The 17,808-nt window shown below is 35.6% G+C and overlaps 1 protein-coding gene across 2 annotated transcripts in view; it reads right to left on the bottom strand.

Moving 5' to 3' along the window:
• Positions 1 to 15,927, bottom strand: part of LOC102803423 (ral GTPase-activating protein subunit beta-like) — an 86,791-nt gene extending 70,864 nt beyond the window's left edge. For both annotated transcript variants that reach the window (XM_085507811.1, XM_085507817.1), the window contains exons 1-3: positions 15,574 to 15,927; positions 14,330 to 14,525; positions 9,072 to 9,230 (exon numbers count right to left, since the gene is read on the bottom strand). In XM_085507811.1, coding sequence (XP_085363937.1) covers positions 9,072 to 9,230; positions 14,330 to 14,525; positions 15,574 to 15,789 — 571 coding nt within the window. In that variant the 5' untranslated portion in view covers positions 15,790 to 15,927. The remainder of the gene's footprint in view (positions 1 to 9,071; positions 9,231 to 14,329; positions 14,526 to 15,573) is intronic.
• Positions 15,928 to 17,808: the final 1,881 nt, after the last annotated feature.

Genomic DNA, 17,808 nt, shown 5'->3' with positions numbered 1-17,808 from the left:
AAAAACCCCAGTAAAACGGCCATGCTTTCAACTCGCATCATAAGTGGAGGAAATAAATTTACTTGTGTTCTTTTGGAACAAATATTCTAATTGGTTGTTTTTCGCGTCAATGCGTGGCTTTGGCCAATCAAAAACATCATTACATAGTATCAGGGTGCACACAAAAAAATGAACTGTTTCCGGGTCATAGCTGTTTTCAACAAAGCAGACATCAACAACTTTTGATTCGAATAAAAATTATTCTTTTAAGTATTTATTTTGTTTTTTTATACCTAATTCTATTATTTTTGATAGTAACTGTTAAATGCAGAAGAAAAATCTTCTATTGTGTACATTTTATTTCGTTTGATCACCTTGGTTTTTGGTGCCATTCATGCAAGTTTTTTAATGAACCAATTACGAACGTTTGTGCGACATACATTTTATTTTGCTTCGTCCAAATAAATATAAATCATAAATATAAATTTTTGCTAAAAATTAAATAAAGCATGTATGTATCTATTTGGGAAAATAAATTAACAAACTTGTTACGTCTTTTTCTGGACGCGATCATTACTTGTAAACAACTGATGTCGCCGCTTGAGGAATCGTGCAGCTAAAATCAGCTGATTGTACGTGCTGACATTTACTTAATAATAGCTCTTCAAAATTCCTATTCATTTTGTAATAATAAATATATATTATGCTTATGTAATAATATGTAGATTAATAGATTTTTTGGTTTCCATTTTTCAACATCCTTGCCAATGATGCACGTTACAAATGTACCACGCCCACTTCACATTGGCGCGTCCTGTTTAATTTTCAAACCGTGGAGAACCCTCCGTGAGATCTCTCATAGGGTTTTGCATCCCAATCTCACATGTGTGAGAATGATTATTTTTTAGTGCGTTCTCGCGTGAAAATCGAAAATGCGTTAGATCCCGATCTCAGGTGCGTGAGAATAATTGTTTTCTAGTGTGTTCTCACGTAAAAAGAAAAATGCGTGATAATCCTTATTGGGTTTTGCGTCCCAATACTCATGTACGTGGAATTGATGCGATGTCTCTTTGTTTAAATTTACGTGAGAACATACTTAAAAATAGCCATGTTCACGTACGTGGAATTGATGCAATATCTCTTTGTTTAAATTTACGTGAGAACATACTTAAAAATAGCCATGTTCACGTACGTGGAATTGATGCGATATCTCTTTGTTTAAATTTACGTGAGAACATACTTAAAAATAGCCATGTTCACGTACGTGGAATTGATGCAATATCCCTTTGTTTAAATTTACATGAGAACATACTTAAAAATAGCCATGCTCACGTACGTGGAATTGATGCGATATCTCTTTGTTTAAATTTACGTGAGAACATACTTAAAAAAAGCCATGCTCACATAAGTGGAATTGATGCGATGTCTCTTTGTTTAAATTTACGTGAGAACATACTTAAAAATAGCCATGTTCACGTACGTGGAATTGATGCAATATCTCTTTGTTTAAATTTACGTGAGAACATACTTAAAAATAGCCATGCTCACGTACGTGGAATTGATGCGATATCTCTTTGTTTAAATTTACGTGAGAACATACTTAAAAATAGCCATGCTCACATAAGTGGAATTGATGCGATGTCTCTTTGTTTAAATTTACGTGAGAACATACTTAAAAATAGCCATGTTCACGTACGTGGAATTGATGCAATATCTCTTTGTTTAAATTTACGTGAGAACATACTTAAAAATAGCCATGCTCACGTACGTGGAATTGGTGCGATATCTCTTTGTTTAAATTTACGTGAGAACATACTTAAAAATAGCCATGCTCACGTATGTGGAATTGGTGCGATATCTCTTTGTTTAAATTTACGTGAGAACATACTTAAAAATAGCCATGCTCACATATGTGGAATTGATGCAATATCTATTTGTTTAAATTTACGTGAGAACATACTTAAAAATAGCCATGCTCACATAAGTGGAATTGATGCGATGTCTCTGTTTAAATTTACGTGAGAACATACTTAAAAATAGCCATGCTCACGTACGTGGAATTGATGCGATATCTCTTTGTTTAAATTTACGTGAGAACATACTTAAAAATAGCCATGCTCACGTATGTGGAATTGATGCGATATCTCTTTGTTTAAATTTACGTGAGAACATACTTAAAAATAGCCATGTTCACGTACGTGGAATTGATGCAATATCTCTTTGTTTAAATTTACGTGAGAACATACTTAAAAATAGCCATGCTCACGTATGTGGAATTGATGCGATGTCTCTTTGTTTAAATTTACGTGAGAACATACACAAAAATAGCCATGCTCACGTACGTGGAATTGGTGCGATGTCTCTTTGTTTAAATTTACGTGAGAACATACTTAAAAATAACCATGCTCACGTACGTGGAATTGATGCGATATCTCTTTGTTTAAATTTACGTGAGAACATACTTAAAAATAGCCATGCTCACGTACGTGGAATTGATGCGATATCTCTTTGTTTAAATTTATGTGAGAACATACTTAAAAATAGCCATGCTCACGTTTGTGGAATTGATGCGATATCTCTTTGTTTAAATTTATGTGAGAACATACTTAAAAATAGCCATGCTCACGTATGTGGAATTGATGCGATGTCACATTGTTTAAATTTACGTGAGAACATACTTAACAAGACATGAAATGTCACAGTCCCCGTTATTTGATTATAAAGTAGTACAAGGAACATCTGCAAACAGGTGAATGAATATGTACTCTATGTGGGTACAACTCATCATAAAGTGATTTCCCATAATCTAGTTTTGTACTGACAACTAAAAACTTCCACTGACCCATGTTCAGAATCTCAGAGTACACAAGTGCAACAAAACTATTTGTCATACATGTATACTTGCTCAAGAAACTGCATTCATAAATCTGAGTGAACCTTGATGTACATGACTTCTTTGTTAATCAGGTCTTAGTATATTACCAGGACCTGGGTTTGTTTCAACATCACCACTGGGCATCAGAATCATTCTCATGTTGTCAAATACAATTTTTTATTAATACAGTAAGGTTTATTATTTAAAATGTATTCATTGTACATAGAACAACATCTGTTAATTTAAACAATTGTAAAAGCTATGTTTTCAGAGCAAGTACATGTAATAATTAAGGAAGCCAGTAAAGGTTGGTCTGCTCATAACCTTCAATGGAGAAGTAACAATAATTGTTTGAAGTCTTTTTAGTGCAGTGATATTATTGCATTTCATCATTATTAATGGGTATAAAATACTGTAAACCATTTAATTTTCACTTCTAGATATATTCAGGATTCTATGAAATTTCAATAAAGTCCCTGACACTCCATGTTGTAGGAACCCAGAAAAAATTGCCTTGCAAAATTGAAGCAGTTCACAGCACCACTGTAAAAAAAAAAAAAGTTTAAAATGAGTATTGTTAAAGATATACACATGTGGGTTCATAAGACATACCGGTATGTACCAATCTGAGCGGTTCTAGAGATTAGTATCACAAGATTTTACTCTCCGTGATTCAATATCAGCCCTATGTATAACGCTGTGTTGATCAGGCGAACTAATTGACAATGGCCCTACAGGTATCGCTATGCAATCACAGTAGTTTTGTATTCTTCTTGCATTTCGACCATGGAAAAATATTTGTTTTTGAGAGTGGCCGAATTATTAGAAGAAAAACAGAAACTATTTTTTTTTAGTATAAATTCTAGTAACTGAAATGCAGGATTGGTAAAGAACAAGACAATAAGCAAGATTGATAAACCTTCAGCGAGCACTCCTGAAATTTCAGATCATTGGTACCATGTTTTTGGATACATTCAATAAAATTGGGTTATTTATTTGATGTAACGAAACATGCATTCACAGCAGACGGAAATTCGTTTGAGATGTTACTGGATTTTTGTATTCAGTTTTCCATTTCAACCACCATCATCACTTAGTAAGCTGAGATCATGCATAAATGCACAGTGTAGTGCCACCAGAAAACCAATTGCTTGAGAATATTTTGCACCATTACACCATTTCAAATATTATATTAATTCACAGACAACAAAATAAAGATTTTCAATAACATATAAGTTTTCCCACAGTTTATGATTGTATGGCAATTACATGGCTTCACCAGTTTTACTCTGGAAGAAGTTGGAAACAGATAACAGGAAGGGGCTACATGGCTACATCTTTTTTTTTTGAATTTGAATCAAGCATGATTTTTAAATTTTTTTTTTTTTACAAATGTCTATTTCAGGGCAACAGAAACAAAAACAATAAATGTGTAGGTAGGCATTTTAACAATTGCACTATTAATATTGGATGAAAACGTCATTACCGATATAAATCATAATTCTGTTCAAATTAAAAATAAGATCACATTTAATTTAGTCAGTTTTCATAATTAAATACATAATAACATGTACTTATAAATTTGAATAAGGTTCAACGGCTTTTTCATTTAGTGCCAGTTTATACACCATAAAACTTCTGGTTTAGGTGTCACACTCAAAGAGTGAAAGGCCTTTGGTTTGGCATCGCGAAATATTGGAATTGAATCCCCCCAAAAATTCAGTAAAGTTTACGAAAAGTAAAGTATTTTCTAAAAGAAGTTTCGAATAAATACAAACACGAATACATTGCTTAGTTGTTAGTACCGGTAGCAAATGATCACGGTAGCACAATCTGGTCATTCTGTGTTTCGCAAGTGAATAACTTACTTGTTTTCGAAGTATTGCAATTGTTTATTATTATTCAGTAATGATTATAATACGCACAAAAAAATAATTCGTTGAATCTTTATGAATTGGAAGTAATATTCAACTTAGTTTCATCGTAAACGAATGATTTCGGTCGAATGTAAATGCGATGCGATGCGATATCCGCCATGTTATTTCAGTACACGTGGTCATTTAAATATGTTAATGACGGCTCAGTGACCTCGTGGTGAACGCAACAGGGGATTCACCGATGTTTAGCAAGATCTTTATGCTTTGATTTTGACGGGGAAAACGGCATGATTTTTTTTAAATCGAAAAATTAGTTGTTTTCAAAAAAATAAACTGAACATTCAAAGAATAATTTAACATTGTTCACAGAAATAACAGCCCATTGTCGAAACGAAGCTTACCCATTCACGCTATTCACAATAAACATGATACTCTTGAATAGGTGTCAATGACTACGGTAAAATATAAATTAGACTCTTTTAGGCATCAGGAGTGAATGAAATATCCAAAACATTAAAAAAAAAAACTGCCGAAAAAACGGGCGATTTCACGGTCCGTTCACAGACTGTGGTCCGTTGCAGACTGCTCAACCGACCGTCCATACACGTGTTGTCACTGTACATCCGCCATGTTGAATCGCACAAGATCGCCAAAATCTTCATTGCAACTAACAGTTCAATGCTCACAACATAAAAAATACGAATATAATCATAGGCAACCTGCTATTATATAATGAATAAATTGATCGACACAGGGAAATTCTCCCCCCCCCCCCCCACGAGTTGTGAATATTTCGGAAATCGCTACACAAGCAAAAGACCGGAAAACGATTTACCGGTACTTGAAAACTATGTCCTCGTGAATTAATCGTTCGTGTACAATAATTTGACAGGGTATACAATTCACAAACTAGTTTCGTAGATTAGAGACAATTGTTTGCTTTTTTTGGTTTTTCACAAGAATATAAAGCTGGCAATCATCATAATATTCACGTCCGTACGTCACGAAATGTACACCAATCGTACCCCAATAAACTGGAAAACTTACCTTTGCAAACACGTCTCTTATGCCGCCTTCTTGAAGTTCTTGAAATCAAATAAAGTTACTAGTTCTTCTAGTAACGAGTGAATGAGACCACTGAGCCAAACAGAATACATGTATAAACAGTACTATAATAAATTGCACGCAATGGAGAAATCACATGCCGTAATAACAGCAGCCTTACTCACAGATCTAATCTACTGTAAAATATTTTATTTCAGCTGGAATTATCATTCGCTGAAAAGACTTTTTCTGGGTGTTTTGTATTGAATTTATTTTCATTGATTTTTGACAAGTTGACTGTAAAATATAAGAAAAGGGTATATTCGCTGGATTTTATTTTAACTGAAACATTCCTTCAGCGAAAATAGCAAAAAAATGTTGCAAGCAAAAATAAAGTATTTTACAGTAATTAATTTATTCTGAGCATGCGCAGACGTTTTGTCAATGTTGCCGGGAGAGGCAATTTTTGATAAAATCGTGAAAAAGACCCACTTGGGATTTTCAGATCTGGAAAAAAAATTACGTGCATACTCGGAGGGGGACATGTTCATCAACCTGCCAAGTTTCACTGATATCTGCTGTAGAATTTCTGAGAAAATGTTGGAGACGGAATTATGGACATAACCTGAATTAGTAGTCCCCTTTTCAGGCTGCGGCTGAACGGGGACTAAAAATAGCCATGCTCACGTACGTGGAATTGATGCGATGTCTCTTTGTTTAAATTTACGTGAGAACATACTTAAAAATAGCCATGCTCACGTACGTGGAATTGGTGCGATGTCTCTTTGTTTAAATTTACGTGAGAACATACTTAAAAATAGCCATGCTCACGTACGTGGAATTGATGCGATGTCACATTGTTTAAATTTACGTGAGAACATACTTAAAAATAGCCATGCTCACGTACGTGGAATTGATGCGATATCTCTTTGTTTAAATTTATGTGAGAACATACTTAAAAATAGCCATGCTCACGTACGTGGAATTGATGCGATGTCACGTTGTTTAAATTTACGTGAGAACATACTTAAAAATAGCCATGTTGACGTACGTGGAATTGATGCGATATCTCTTTGTTTAAATTTACGTGAGAACATACACAAAAATAGCCATGCTGACGTATGTGGAATTGGTGCGATGTCTCTTTGTTTAAATTTACGTGAGAACATACTTAAAAATAGCCATGCTCACGTACGTGGAATTGATGCGATATCTCTTTGTTTAAATTTACGTGAGAACATACTTAAAAATAGCCATGCTCACGTACGTGGAATTGATGCAATGTCGCGTTGTTTAAATTTATGTGAGAACATACTTAAAAATAACCATGCTCACGTACGTGGAATTGATGCGATATCTCTTTGTTTAAATTTACGTGAGAACATACTTAAAAATAGCCATGTTCACGTACGTGGAATTGATGCAATGTCGCGTTGTTCAAATTTACGTGAGAACACACTAAAAAACAATCATTCTCACGCTCGCGAGTTCGGGTTCTAACGCAATGTTTCTTTTTCACGTGAGAACGCACTAAAAAACAATCATTCTCACGCACATGAGATTGGGACGCAAAACCCTATAAGGGACCTCACGCATTTTTCTTTTTCACGTGAGAACGCACTAAAAAACTACAATTCTCACTTACAATAGATTGGGTTCTCACGCATTTTTCTTTTTCACGTGAGAACGCACTAAAAAACAATCATTCTCACGCACATGCGATTGGGACGCAAAACCCTATAAGGGATCTCACGCATTTTTCTTTTCCACGTGAGAACGCACTAAAAAACAACAATTCTCACGCACGTGAGAATGGATTCTCACGCAATGTTTCTTTTTCATGTGAGAACGCACTAAAAAACAACCATTCTCATGCACGTAAGTTCGGGTTCTAACGCAATGTTTCTTCTTCACGTGAGAACGCACTAAAAAACAATCATTCTCACGCATTTTCCTTTTTCACAACACCTATAAAGGATCTAACGCATTTTCTCTTTACGTGAGAACGCACTTAAAAACAATCATTCTCACGCACGTGAGATTGGGACGCAAAACCCTATAAGGGATCTCACGCATTTTTCTTTTTCACGTGAGAACGCACTAAAAAACAATCATTCTCACGCATGTGAGATTGGGACGCAAAACCCTATAAGGGATCTCACGCATTTTTCTTTTTCACGTGAGAATGCACTAAAAAACAATCATTCTCACGCACGCGAGTTCGGGCTCTAACGCATTTTCCTTTCTCACGTGAGAACGCACTAAAAAACAATCATTCTCACGCAAGTGAGTTCGGGTTCTAACGCAATGTTTCTTCTTCACGTGAGAACGCACTAAAAAACAATCATTCTCACGCACGTGAGATTGGGACGCAAAACCCTATAAGGGATCTCATGCATTTTTCTTTTTCACGTGAGAACGCACTAAAAAACAATCATTCTCAAGCATGTGAGATCGGACTCTAACGCAATGTTTCTTTTTCACGTGAGAAGGCACTAAAAAACAACCATTCTCACGCACGTGAGTTCGGGTTCTAACGCAATGTTTCTTCTTCACGTGAGAACGCACTAAAAAACACTCATTCTCACGCACGTGAGATTGGGACGCAAAACCCTATAAGGGATCTCACGCATTTTTCTTTTTCACGCGAGAACGCACTAAAAAACAATCATTCTCACGCACGCGAGTTCGGGCTCTAACGCATTTACCTTTCTCACGTGAGAACGCACTAAAAAACAATCATTCTCACGCACGTGAGTTCGGGTTCTAACGCAATGTTTCTTCTTCATGTGAGAACCCACTAAAAAACAACCATTCTCACGCACGTGAGATTGGGACGCAAAACCCTATAAGGGATCTCACGCATTTTTCTTTTTCACGTGAGAACGCACTAAAAAACAATCATTCTCACGCATGTGAGATTGGGATGCAAAACCCTATAAGGGATCTCACGCATTTTTCTTTTTCACATGAGAACGCACTAAAAAACAATCATTCTCAAGCATGTGAGATCGGACTCTAACGCAATGTTTCTTTTTCACGTGAGAAGGCACTAAAAACAGCCATTCTCACGCACATGAGAACTGACCGGAAACTGTCAAACTCTTGCACGTGAGAAAGACGTGAGAATGGTCAAAATTTTGACCTATAAATAACTCAACACACACGCACACAGTGTCTCTCTGTCCAAAGACTATTCCACCTGAAACACATACAGTTGTACATTCCAGATAAACACATACACAGTGCCATGTCTCTCCTGTCAATCAACGTATTACATATGCATGTACACTTACTTGATTCCGTGGGCAGTGATAGTATCTTGTCATTAATAGATAATAAAAACTGTAAGAGCACTTCCCAGGTTTGCCGAGACATAATTTTGCTCTCTTTGGAGACTGATTGTACTGTTCGCAGCACACGATGGCAGAGAATCACTTGTTTCTTGCTTTCACCTATGTGTAGGAGACAATACAAGATAATGATATACACTGAGAATGTAACAGTAACCATACCAAAATCCACTGCTATATGGCAACTATTAGTGGGTTTGACTTAATCAATCCACATCTGTCAGACTATCTTATCGGCATCATGACCAGTTTTAGAGATCTTCTAAAAGTCAGTTTCATATTTACAAGCATTAGTAAATGCAAAAACTTAAAATTAAGTGTCATGCATGATCATGTTTTATTTGTGACAATAAAGAATTAACTACAACTGTGTGCATTTGAATTAATTACGTATATACGATCTAGGTAAAGACCAAACATAGAATGTGCAGTACTGATGACTTTTACTAATTAAGACAAGATACATGACAAAAACTTGGTAATGTTGTACACAAATAACCATGCAATGATTACATGACAAGAACTTGGTAATGTTGTACACAAATAACCATGCAATGATTACATGACAAAAACTTGGTAATGTTGTACACAAATAACCATGCAATGTTTATGTCGCATACGACTTATTTACCACTTCTGAGTCACTGAGAATGTTCTAGAACCGTACTGTGTCTGGGTGGAATATTCTAGAATTTTTTTAGAAACTGGTTGAATAGGTAATAGAACACTGTAGGAGGCAATAGAAGGTAATGGAATATTCTAGAAATTTGTAGTAAATTCCAGACTCATTATGTATGCTGATGTAATGGTCTATTTATAGACAGTGGGAGTATATATAGGGGAGTTGTTCAGCACTGAGTTCAGATCGGAGATCTCGTTGAATTGTATTGGAGTTTAAGTATCTAGTTATTGGAGTAGTGGAGTTTTACTGCGTTATTGTACTTGATGTTTGCAGAGTACAATAATACCAGTACCAGTTGAAACCTCATCTGTTGACTCCGTGTTCGTATGTTATCATCGCCGCCAGGGAAGTCTTTCTGTTACTGTTGCCATTTGAAACATCACATCTGTACTATATCAATTACGGTAATATTACGTTGCATGTGACAGTTTACATGACAAGAACTTGGTAATGTTGTACACAAATAACCATGCAATGTTTACATGACAAAAACTGGGCACTGTTGTACACAAATAACCATGCACTGTTTACATGACAAGAACTGGGCACTGTTGTACATAAATAACCATGCAATGTTTACATGACAAGAACTGGGCACTGTTGTACACAAATAACCATGCAATGTTTACATGCCAAGAACTGGGCACTGTTGTACACAAATAACCATGCACTGTTTACATGACAAGAACTGGGCACTGCTGTACATAAATAACCATGCAATGTTTACATGACAAGAACTGGGCACTGTTGTACACAAATAACCATGCAATGTTTACATGCCAAGAACTGGGCACTGTTGTACACAAATAACCATGCAATGTTTACATGACAAGAACTGGGCACTGCTGTACACAAATAACCATGCAATGTTTACATGACAAGAAATGGGCACTGTTGTACACAAATAACCATGCACTGATTACATGACAAGAACCGGGCACTGTTGTACACAAATAACCATGCACTGTTTACATGACAAGAACTGAGCACTGTTGTACACAAATAACCATGCACTGTTTACATGACAAGAACTGGGCACTGTTGTACACAAATAGCCATGCAATGTTTACATGACAAGAACTGAGCACTGTTGTACACAAATAACCATGCAATGTTTACATGACAAGAACTGGGCACTGTTGTACACAAATAACCATGCACTGTTTACATGACAAGAACTGGGCACTGTTGTACACAAATAACCATGCACTGTTTACATGACAAGAACTGAGCACTGTTGTACACAAATAACCATGCACTGTTTACATGACAAGAACTGAGCACTGCTGTACACAAATAACCATGCACTGTTTACATGACAAGAACTGGGCACTGTTGTACACAAATAACCATGCACTGTTTACATGACAAGAACTGGGCACTGTTGTACACAAATAACCATGCAATGTTTACATGACAAGAACTGGGCACTGTTGTACACAAATAACCATGCACTGTTTACAGGACAAGAACTGGGCACTGTTGTACACAAATAACCATGCAATGTTTACATGACAAGAACTGGGCACTGTTGTACACAAATAACCATGCAATGTTTACATGACAAGAACTGGGCACTGTTGTACACAAATAACCATGCAATGTTTACATGACAAGAACTGAGCACTGTTGTACACAAATAACCATGCACTGTTTACATGACAAGAACTGGGCACTATTGTACACAAATAACCATGCACTGTTTACATGACAAGAACTTGGCACAGCTGTACACAAATAACCATGCACTGTTTACATGACAAGAACTGGGCACTGTTGTATACAAATAACCATGCAATGTTTACATGACAAGAACTGGGCACTGTTGTACACAAATAACCATGCACTGTTTACATGACAAGAACTGGGCACTGTTGTACACAAATAACCATGCAATGTTTACATGACAAGAACTGGGCACTGTTGTACACAAATAACCATGCAATGTTTACATGACAAGAACTGGGCACTGTTGTACACAAATAACCATGCAATGTTTACATGCCAAGAACTGGGCACTGTTGTACACAAATAACCATGCAATGTTTACATGACAAGAACTGGGCACTGTTGTACACAAATAACCATGCACTGTTTACATGACAAGAACTGGGCACTGTTGTACACAAATAACCATGCAATGTTTACATGACAAGAACTGGGCACTGCTGTAGACAAATAACCATGCACTGTTTACATGACAAGAACTGGGCACTGCTGTAGACAAATAACCATGCAATGTTTACATGACAAGAACTGGGCACTGTTGTACACAAATAACCATGCACTGTTTACATTACAAGAACTGGGCACTGTTGTACACAAACAACCATGCAACGTTTAAGTGACAAATACAGAGAAATTGGGTGAAGCAGCTGTAAATATTTCCACAACCTATCACAAGTACACATTTCTTTTTTACTCTTGTTGGTACGATACATAAAAAATTCACTATACTGAATGAAACATGTCCATACATAGCCGAGATCCAGTTCCGGAATAGCAAAAATGCTGATTTTGATGATTTTTTAGCATACAGCCATCTTGAATTGGACTATGAAACAAATGCATGTGTTTATGTATGATATGTTGTATGATATATGTGTAGTTTGAATGTACTCATTCAAAGCATGTTAGAGTTGTGAACCTGCAACTGTATTTGTTAAAATATAATGGCCAATAGTCAGTCATTTTGAGGTTAATCCAAAAATAAAAAGACATACATCAAGGTCCCATTGTATTTGAGATCTGGTTTCAAAATGGAGAAAAAGGGAGATATAATGTTCGATATAATGTCTGGTGTATCTGTGAAGTTTGAACTTGAACGGTTCAGGCATTTTAGATTTATTGAACCAAAACTGTATTTGTGGCCAACAAAATGGCCGACAGTCTGCTAATCCGAAAAATATAACTACATGTATGTGCATCAAGATCACATGATGTTCAATGTATGTTTGAACAGAATCTGCCCATGCACGACTGAGATCTGGTTCTAGAGTGGTGAAAAGTGTGATGCATTTTTTGCATTAAAATATCTGCCATTCAGCCATCTTGAATGAAATCATGGAAGAAATACACATGCATATGTCCAATATAATGTCTGATGAAAATGTCAAGGTTCAATCAGTCCAAACATGAGCAAAATACGGATGGTCGTCCACACGCACACACGGATGCACGCACAAAGGTCGCTGTTTTCGGGCTTCGTCTAAAAAGGAACTACATGTAATAATGAATTCCCGAGTGAGAAGAAAGCACAAAGTTAAGCTCATTTTGGTCCAAAATGATTGAAATCCACTATGCTACACTGTATCCAGGGTTTTTTCTGGAAAAAAACTGCAAGAAGGAGCACTGCAATTCAGCAGCGCCATCAATTGGAGGAGATAAGGTTCTCTTTACCAGGGTGTGGAGTTTTTGATAATTCTAAGTTAAAATAAAGCATTCTATGACTTTCTTAGGGCCACAGTTGGAGACTGTGGCCACATGTGAACCCTGGTCAATCAGAATTTTATGGTTGCCAGAGGATCTGCACCCTAGGGTAAGGGGCGCATGGCCATGGCATGAGGATGGTGCGCCCCTGTTCCCTTGTTTAAAAAAATCCCTGGTATAAATGTATAAAACAGCTTGATACATAGCAATATTATATTCTTAATGTTGCTATATTGTAATGTGTTTATATTGTGGTGATTTTGCATTAGCAATAAGACACAATATTTAAACTAATAAATATGAACATGAATGAGTTGATTCACATAAAACCAACTACACTGTAACCTCGATATAATGAACACCTTTATAATGAATTCCCTGATATAATGAACACATAGCATGTCTCCCGCTCACAACAAACCCAATGTACTATATACTTCATTATAGTGAACATTTCACTATAACAAACTAATTGTATGTCCCCCAAAGAGTTTGTTATAACGAGGCTACAGTGTACCATATTAATCTTCAATATCACTGCAAAATATCACCCATGAGCAATCTTTTGGTGCCACAAAAACAAATAATTAATTTGTAAAAATTAACATGGTAGTAAAAATAATTTATTTTTCAAGAGCGTGAAATAATAGGATAATAAGAATTTAATAAGAATTTCATGCACAGAACAACAGTTTGTTGATAGAATAATTAAGATACTGTATAATCAGAAAATTTAAAATTATTAACTGAAAGCATTGCAATCTGGCAAGCTTGCACTGACACAGAGTTAAGAAGCTATCCAATCAAAGACATGAACTTGAGTATCGAGTCACTAATGCCATCCTGTAATTACATTTATGTCTAGGTGAAAATTGTATTAACGTGTTGCTATTGCTACCGTATTATGTTCTGCATAAAAAGTTACAGCACAAATTAAAAGGATACAAATTTAAGTATAGAGCGCATGTCTAAATGAGGCTGATCTGTATTCGTAGCGGGCATGAAAACATTTGATTGTACAAGCAATCGATGATTATTTGGTTCTGGTGAACTCCCAAAATATGACACATTCATGCTAAATTAAACTTACCATGTTCTCTTGGCTCAAATAAATTGACCAAATGATGAAATATTCTTTGGCAGTGTGGATTGGGATCTCGTAGAATTGGTTCAGGTATGGATGACTTTGGTATGGTCAAAACAGATAACCATTCACAGTATACATTAACACAGTCTCGAATGGCATCATGCTCTGAGAGAGGCAGACTTAGACCAAAACACACAACCTATACAGGAAACAAGGGAGTTAGATAAGTTAAATAGAATGATAGAATGTTTTTTTTTTGTTTCAGTGCAGTGAAAATCATGATTGACACATCAGCATTAACATTATATTTTTACGAACACCAAAACAGCACAATGCCAGAGCTATAGGTTGCTGACTGGTTTGCAATTCACATCTCGAGATCCTTACATGAAGAGAACTGTTAGGTGAAACATGCTTGTTCTAATCGCATAACGATCTCCAGGTGTTCATTATTTCTGGTTTGATGTTTGGGAAAACTATTGCGGTGATGCATTTTCATAAAAACTGCCATCAAGAATCGGAACTGAAAAGTACATGTACATGCAGTTCCAAAAATGAATAAATAATAATACTGTACTGTATGGTAAAGACAAAATAAACATTACAAAAACAAAACATTATGTGTATCAAAAAATCAAATACCATTAGAGAAATTGTGAAATCTTGACACTGACCAACACAAAATGAAACTGGAGATATGATTTAATTGCACCCAAACTTATTTTGTTCATAGAGTGTTTTCAAAACTTTGTCTGAAAATGAAAACACCAAAACAGAAAAAAATACTTCTTCCAAGAAAATGAAAAGCCTGTAGGAAAGATGTGCGAGTGTTTTTAAATAAATTAATATTTTTTTAAAAAAAACACACAGATACACTCATCTAGAAGGGAGGTGTCATTCCAATGTACCTTGTTATGGTTTATGCACAGTCCGTCCATCATGATAGAATTGTCATTGTCATTGTCACAGTCCCTCCATAGAGGGACTGTGATTTATGTAACAAATAATGAGATGATATTAATAAGAATCCACGTATTTTAAAAATATAACCTGATTATAGATTAGTGGAGGAGGGAGGGGCAGTTGAAGTGTGATCCATTGGTTAAAAAGCTAAGGCATGTGACACAACCCTGGAGTTTATCATTATGAGTGGATGGGTTGTCGGAGATCCGCTACCAATACAATCCAGTAAAAATACCATAGCTCTCAAGACATGCAGTTTAATGTGACAGATGAATTCTTTCTACCTCCATTGTCCAGTGTACTTGCTTCTCCGTTTCCAAATTACTGTCTTTAACCGCTGAGTGAGAACTGGTTGCTGCCAAACTAATGGTGGATGCGAGATGTTTAACCACTGATACGGCCACCTCCTTTCCAACCCCAGATGGGTACGACTGCAAGACGCTGACATTACTTTTATCATTTTGAATTGCTGTTTGAAGAGATGCCCAATCAGAATACATAGCTGACGACGAGTGGCTGTTTAGATCTTCAATAAAACAAAATATAGACAAACACGCTCATTTTCATACCATTTTCTTGAATGTTTACATCGCAGTCACGGAAGAAAACAATATTTTATACAGAATCCGCCGACTTTGTAGTGCGCATCCGTCTGCGCACAAAAGATAATCCTGAATTGCGCCGCATGGCGGTCAAATGATAATTACATTTTATATTCGTTTATTTATATCACAAACACAAAACATTATTGTATGTTCGTTCATAATATCACAATATCCGGCACAATACATTACAGTTACTGAATATTGTACTTATTTTTGTTTTTCATTGACATTTTATTCTCCATATGACTTTACATACATCAAAATATCAAGACTTAACAGTAAAAAAAAGTTAAAGGATTAGCTGAGGTGCACAAGACTGCACGTGCTTTTTGGCCAATATGCCGTACTGTACAGCTGTGGTTATTATTAATAGAGGGAGGGCAAGGGGGTAGCTGGTACAGTTTTACAGGAAATAAAATGGGCTTTTTACAATTTACAAGACAAAAAAGACGTTTTTACAGTTTACAGTGAAAATTGAATTTTGCAGTGAATTGTATCATCTAGTCGTTTTACAGTTTCGAAAATGTAATTTCCCTGAATTATTCTTTACGATTTTTTTATTTGGATATAAATTCTTGTACGTACCGAGAAAAGTTATACATTTTTACAGTGTACGAGAAAAATATTTGATTGATTACGTTGTACGTCTAGCCTGTGATTACAGAATTACTGAATTTATTTTTTCAATTTACGTTGTACGAACAAAAAAATATTGCAATTACGTTGAACGAAAATAACCTTTGCCCCCCTTAATAAGATCGTCGTAATATCTGGGCTACGCATCTCTTGTTTACGGCAATACGTATACACACTAAATCATAGCCGTCTTGTTTACGGCAATACGTATACACACTAAATCATAGCCGCCTTGTTTACGGCAATACGTATACACACTAAATCATAGCCCGTCACGGTTCACACAGATTTTCTCTATAAAACTAATATTTCATCAAACGCACCGAGTAAACTGACAAATTGATCTGCAATTGTAGCAAATTTTGTTGTTATCTGTTATGTGTTAACTGAGATTAAATTATTTGTTGTAGCATAGTCCTTAAAATAAAATGTATTTTTAAGGTCTATGGTTGTAGGTAATCTACTACCTGCCGACATCTAAATCTGAGAACATACCTCGCCTATCTAATTATCGGGATTCAAGATTATTACAGATGAAGTTCTTGTGTTATGAGTCTTAACATTGGTACAGGCTCAAAATATGCACAAAATATGTACTCTATTGTGTAGGTTTATTGTGATGTTATTGTTTAGAAACATTGTCAGGTGACAATACAGTTTCAGATAAAAAAATATGTTTATTTAAAGAACTAATTAGATTCATAATTATCAATATTTTTATGCATGTTAACATTGATCAATTTTGTAGTATTTTATAATCTTATAACTTTATTTTGCTTTGTACCAAATTAGAATTGTTAAATTTTCTAAGTGGTTGCAATAAAATTGTATATTATCTTATAATATACCAGTAAGCATACATTTATGCCCATCGACATACCTGAAGTTGTCGATAGATGGCGCAACTCAGAAACTTCGAGTCAGTTGAGTTACATCACAGTCCCTCTATCCCGGGACTGTGGTTACATAAATGAAAAAAATGATATACGATGATAGAACAGCCCAAAGTCAACTGGCGCACAACTGCGATATTAACTACTAGTATATGTGGACCGCCATCTTGAAGTTGAATACGGCTTAAAATTCAATACAAGGTGTGAAACGCGTTTTTCAGATTCCTACAAATGAGGGGGAAAAAATCATCAAATACATTTATTAAAAGATGTCTACATTGTTAATAAAACAACAAGAGAAAATGGTTTCAAACAATTGAGAAACTGCTGAGCAGTATTGATTATAACCAAATTATATCCTCAAGTGAGATACTTTCTACTACAT

Source organism: Saccoglossus kowalevskii, chromosome 2, assembly GCF_978046115.1.
Source record: "Saccoglossus kowalevskii chromosome 2, keSacKowa6.1, whole genome shotgun sequence".
In the NCBI taxonomy this organism is placed as follows: domain Eukaryota; kingdom Metazoa; phylum Hemichordata; class Enteropneusta; family Harrimaniidae; genus Saccoglossus; species Saccoglossus kowalevskii.
Note: the sequence above shows the minus strand (reverse complement) of the source record. Positions and strands in the feature narration are given on the sequence as shown.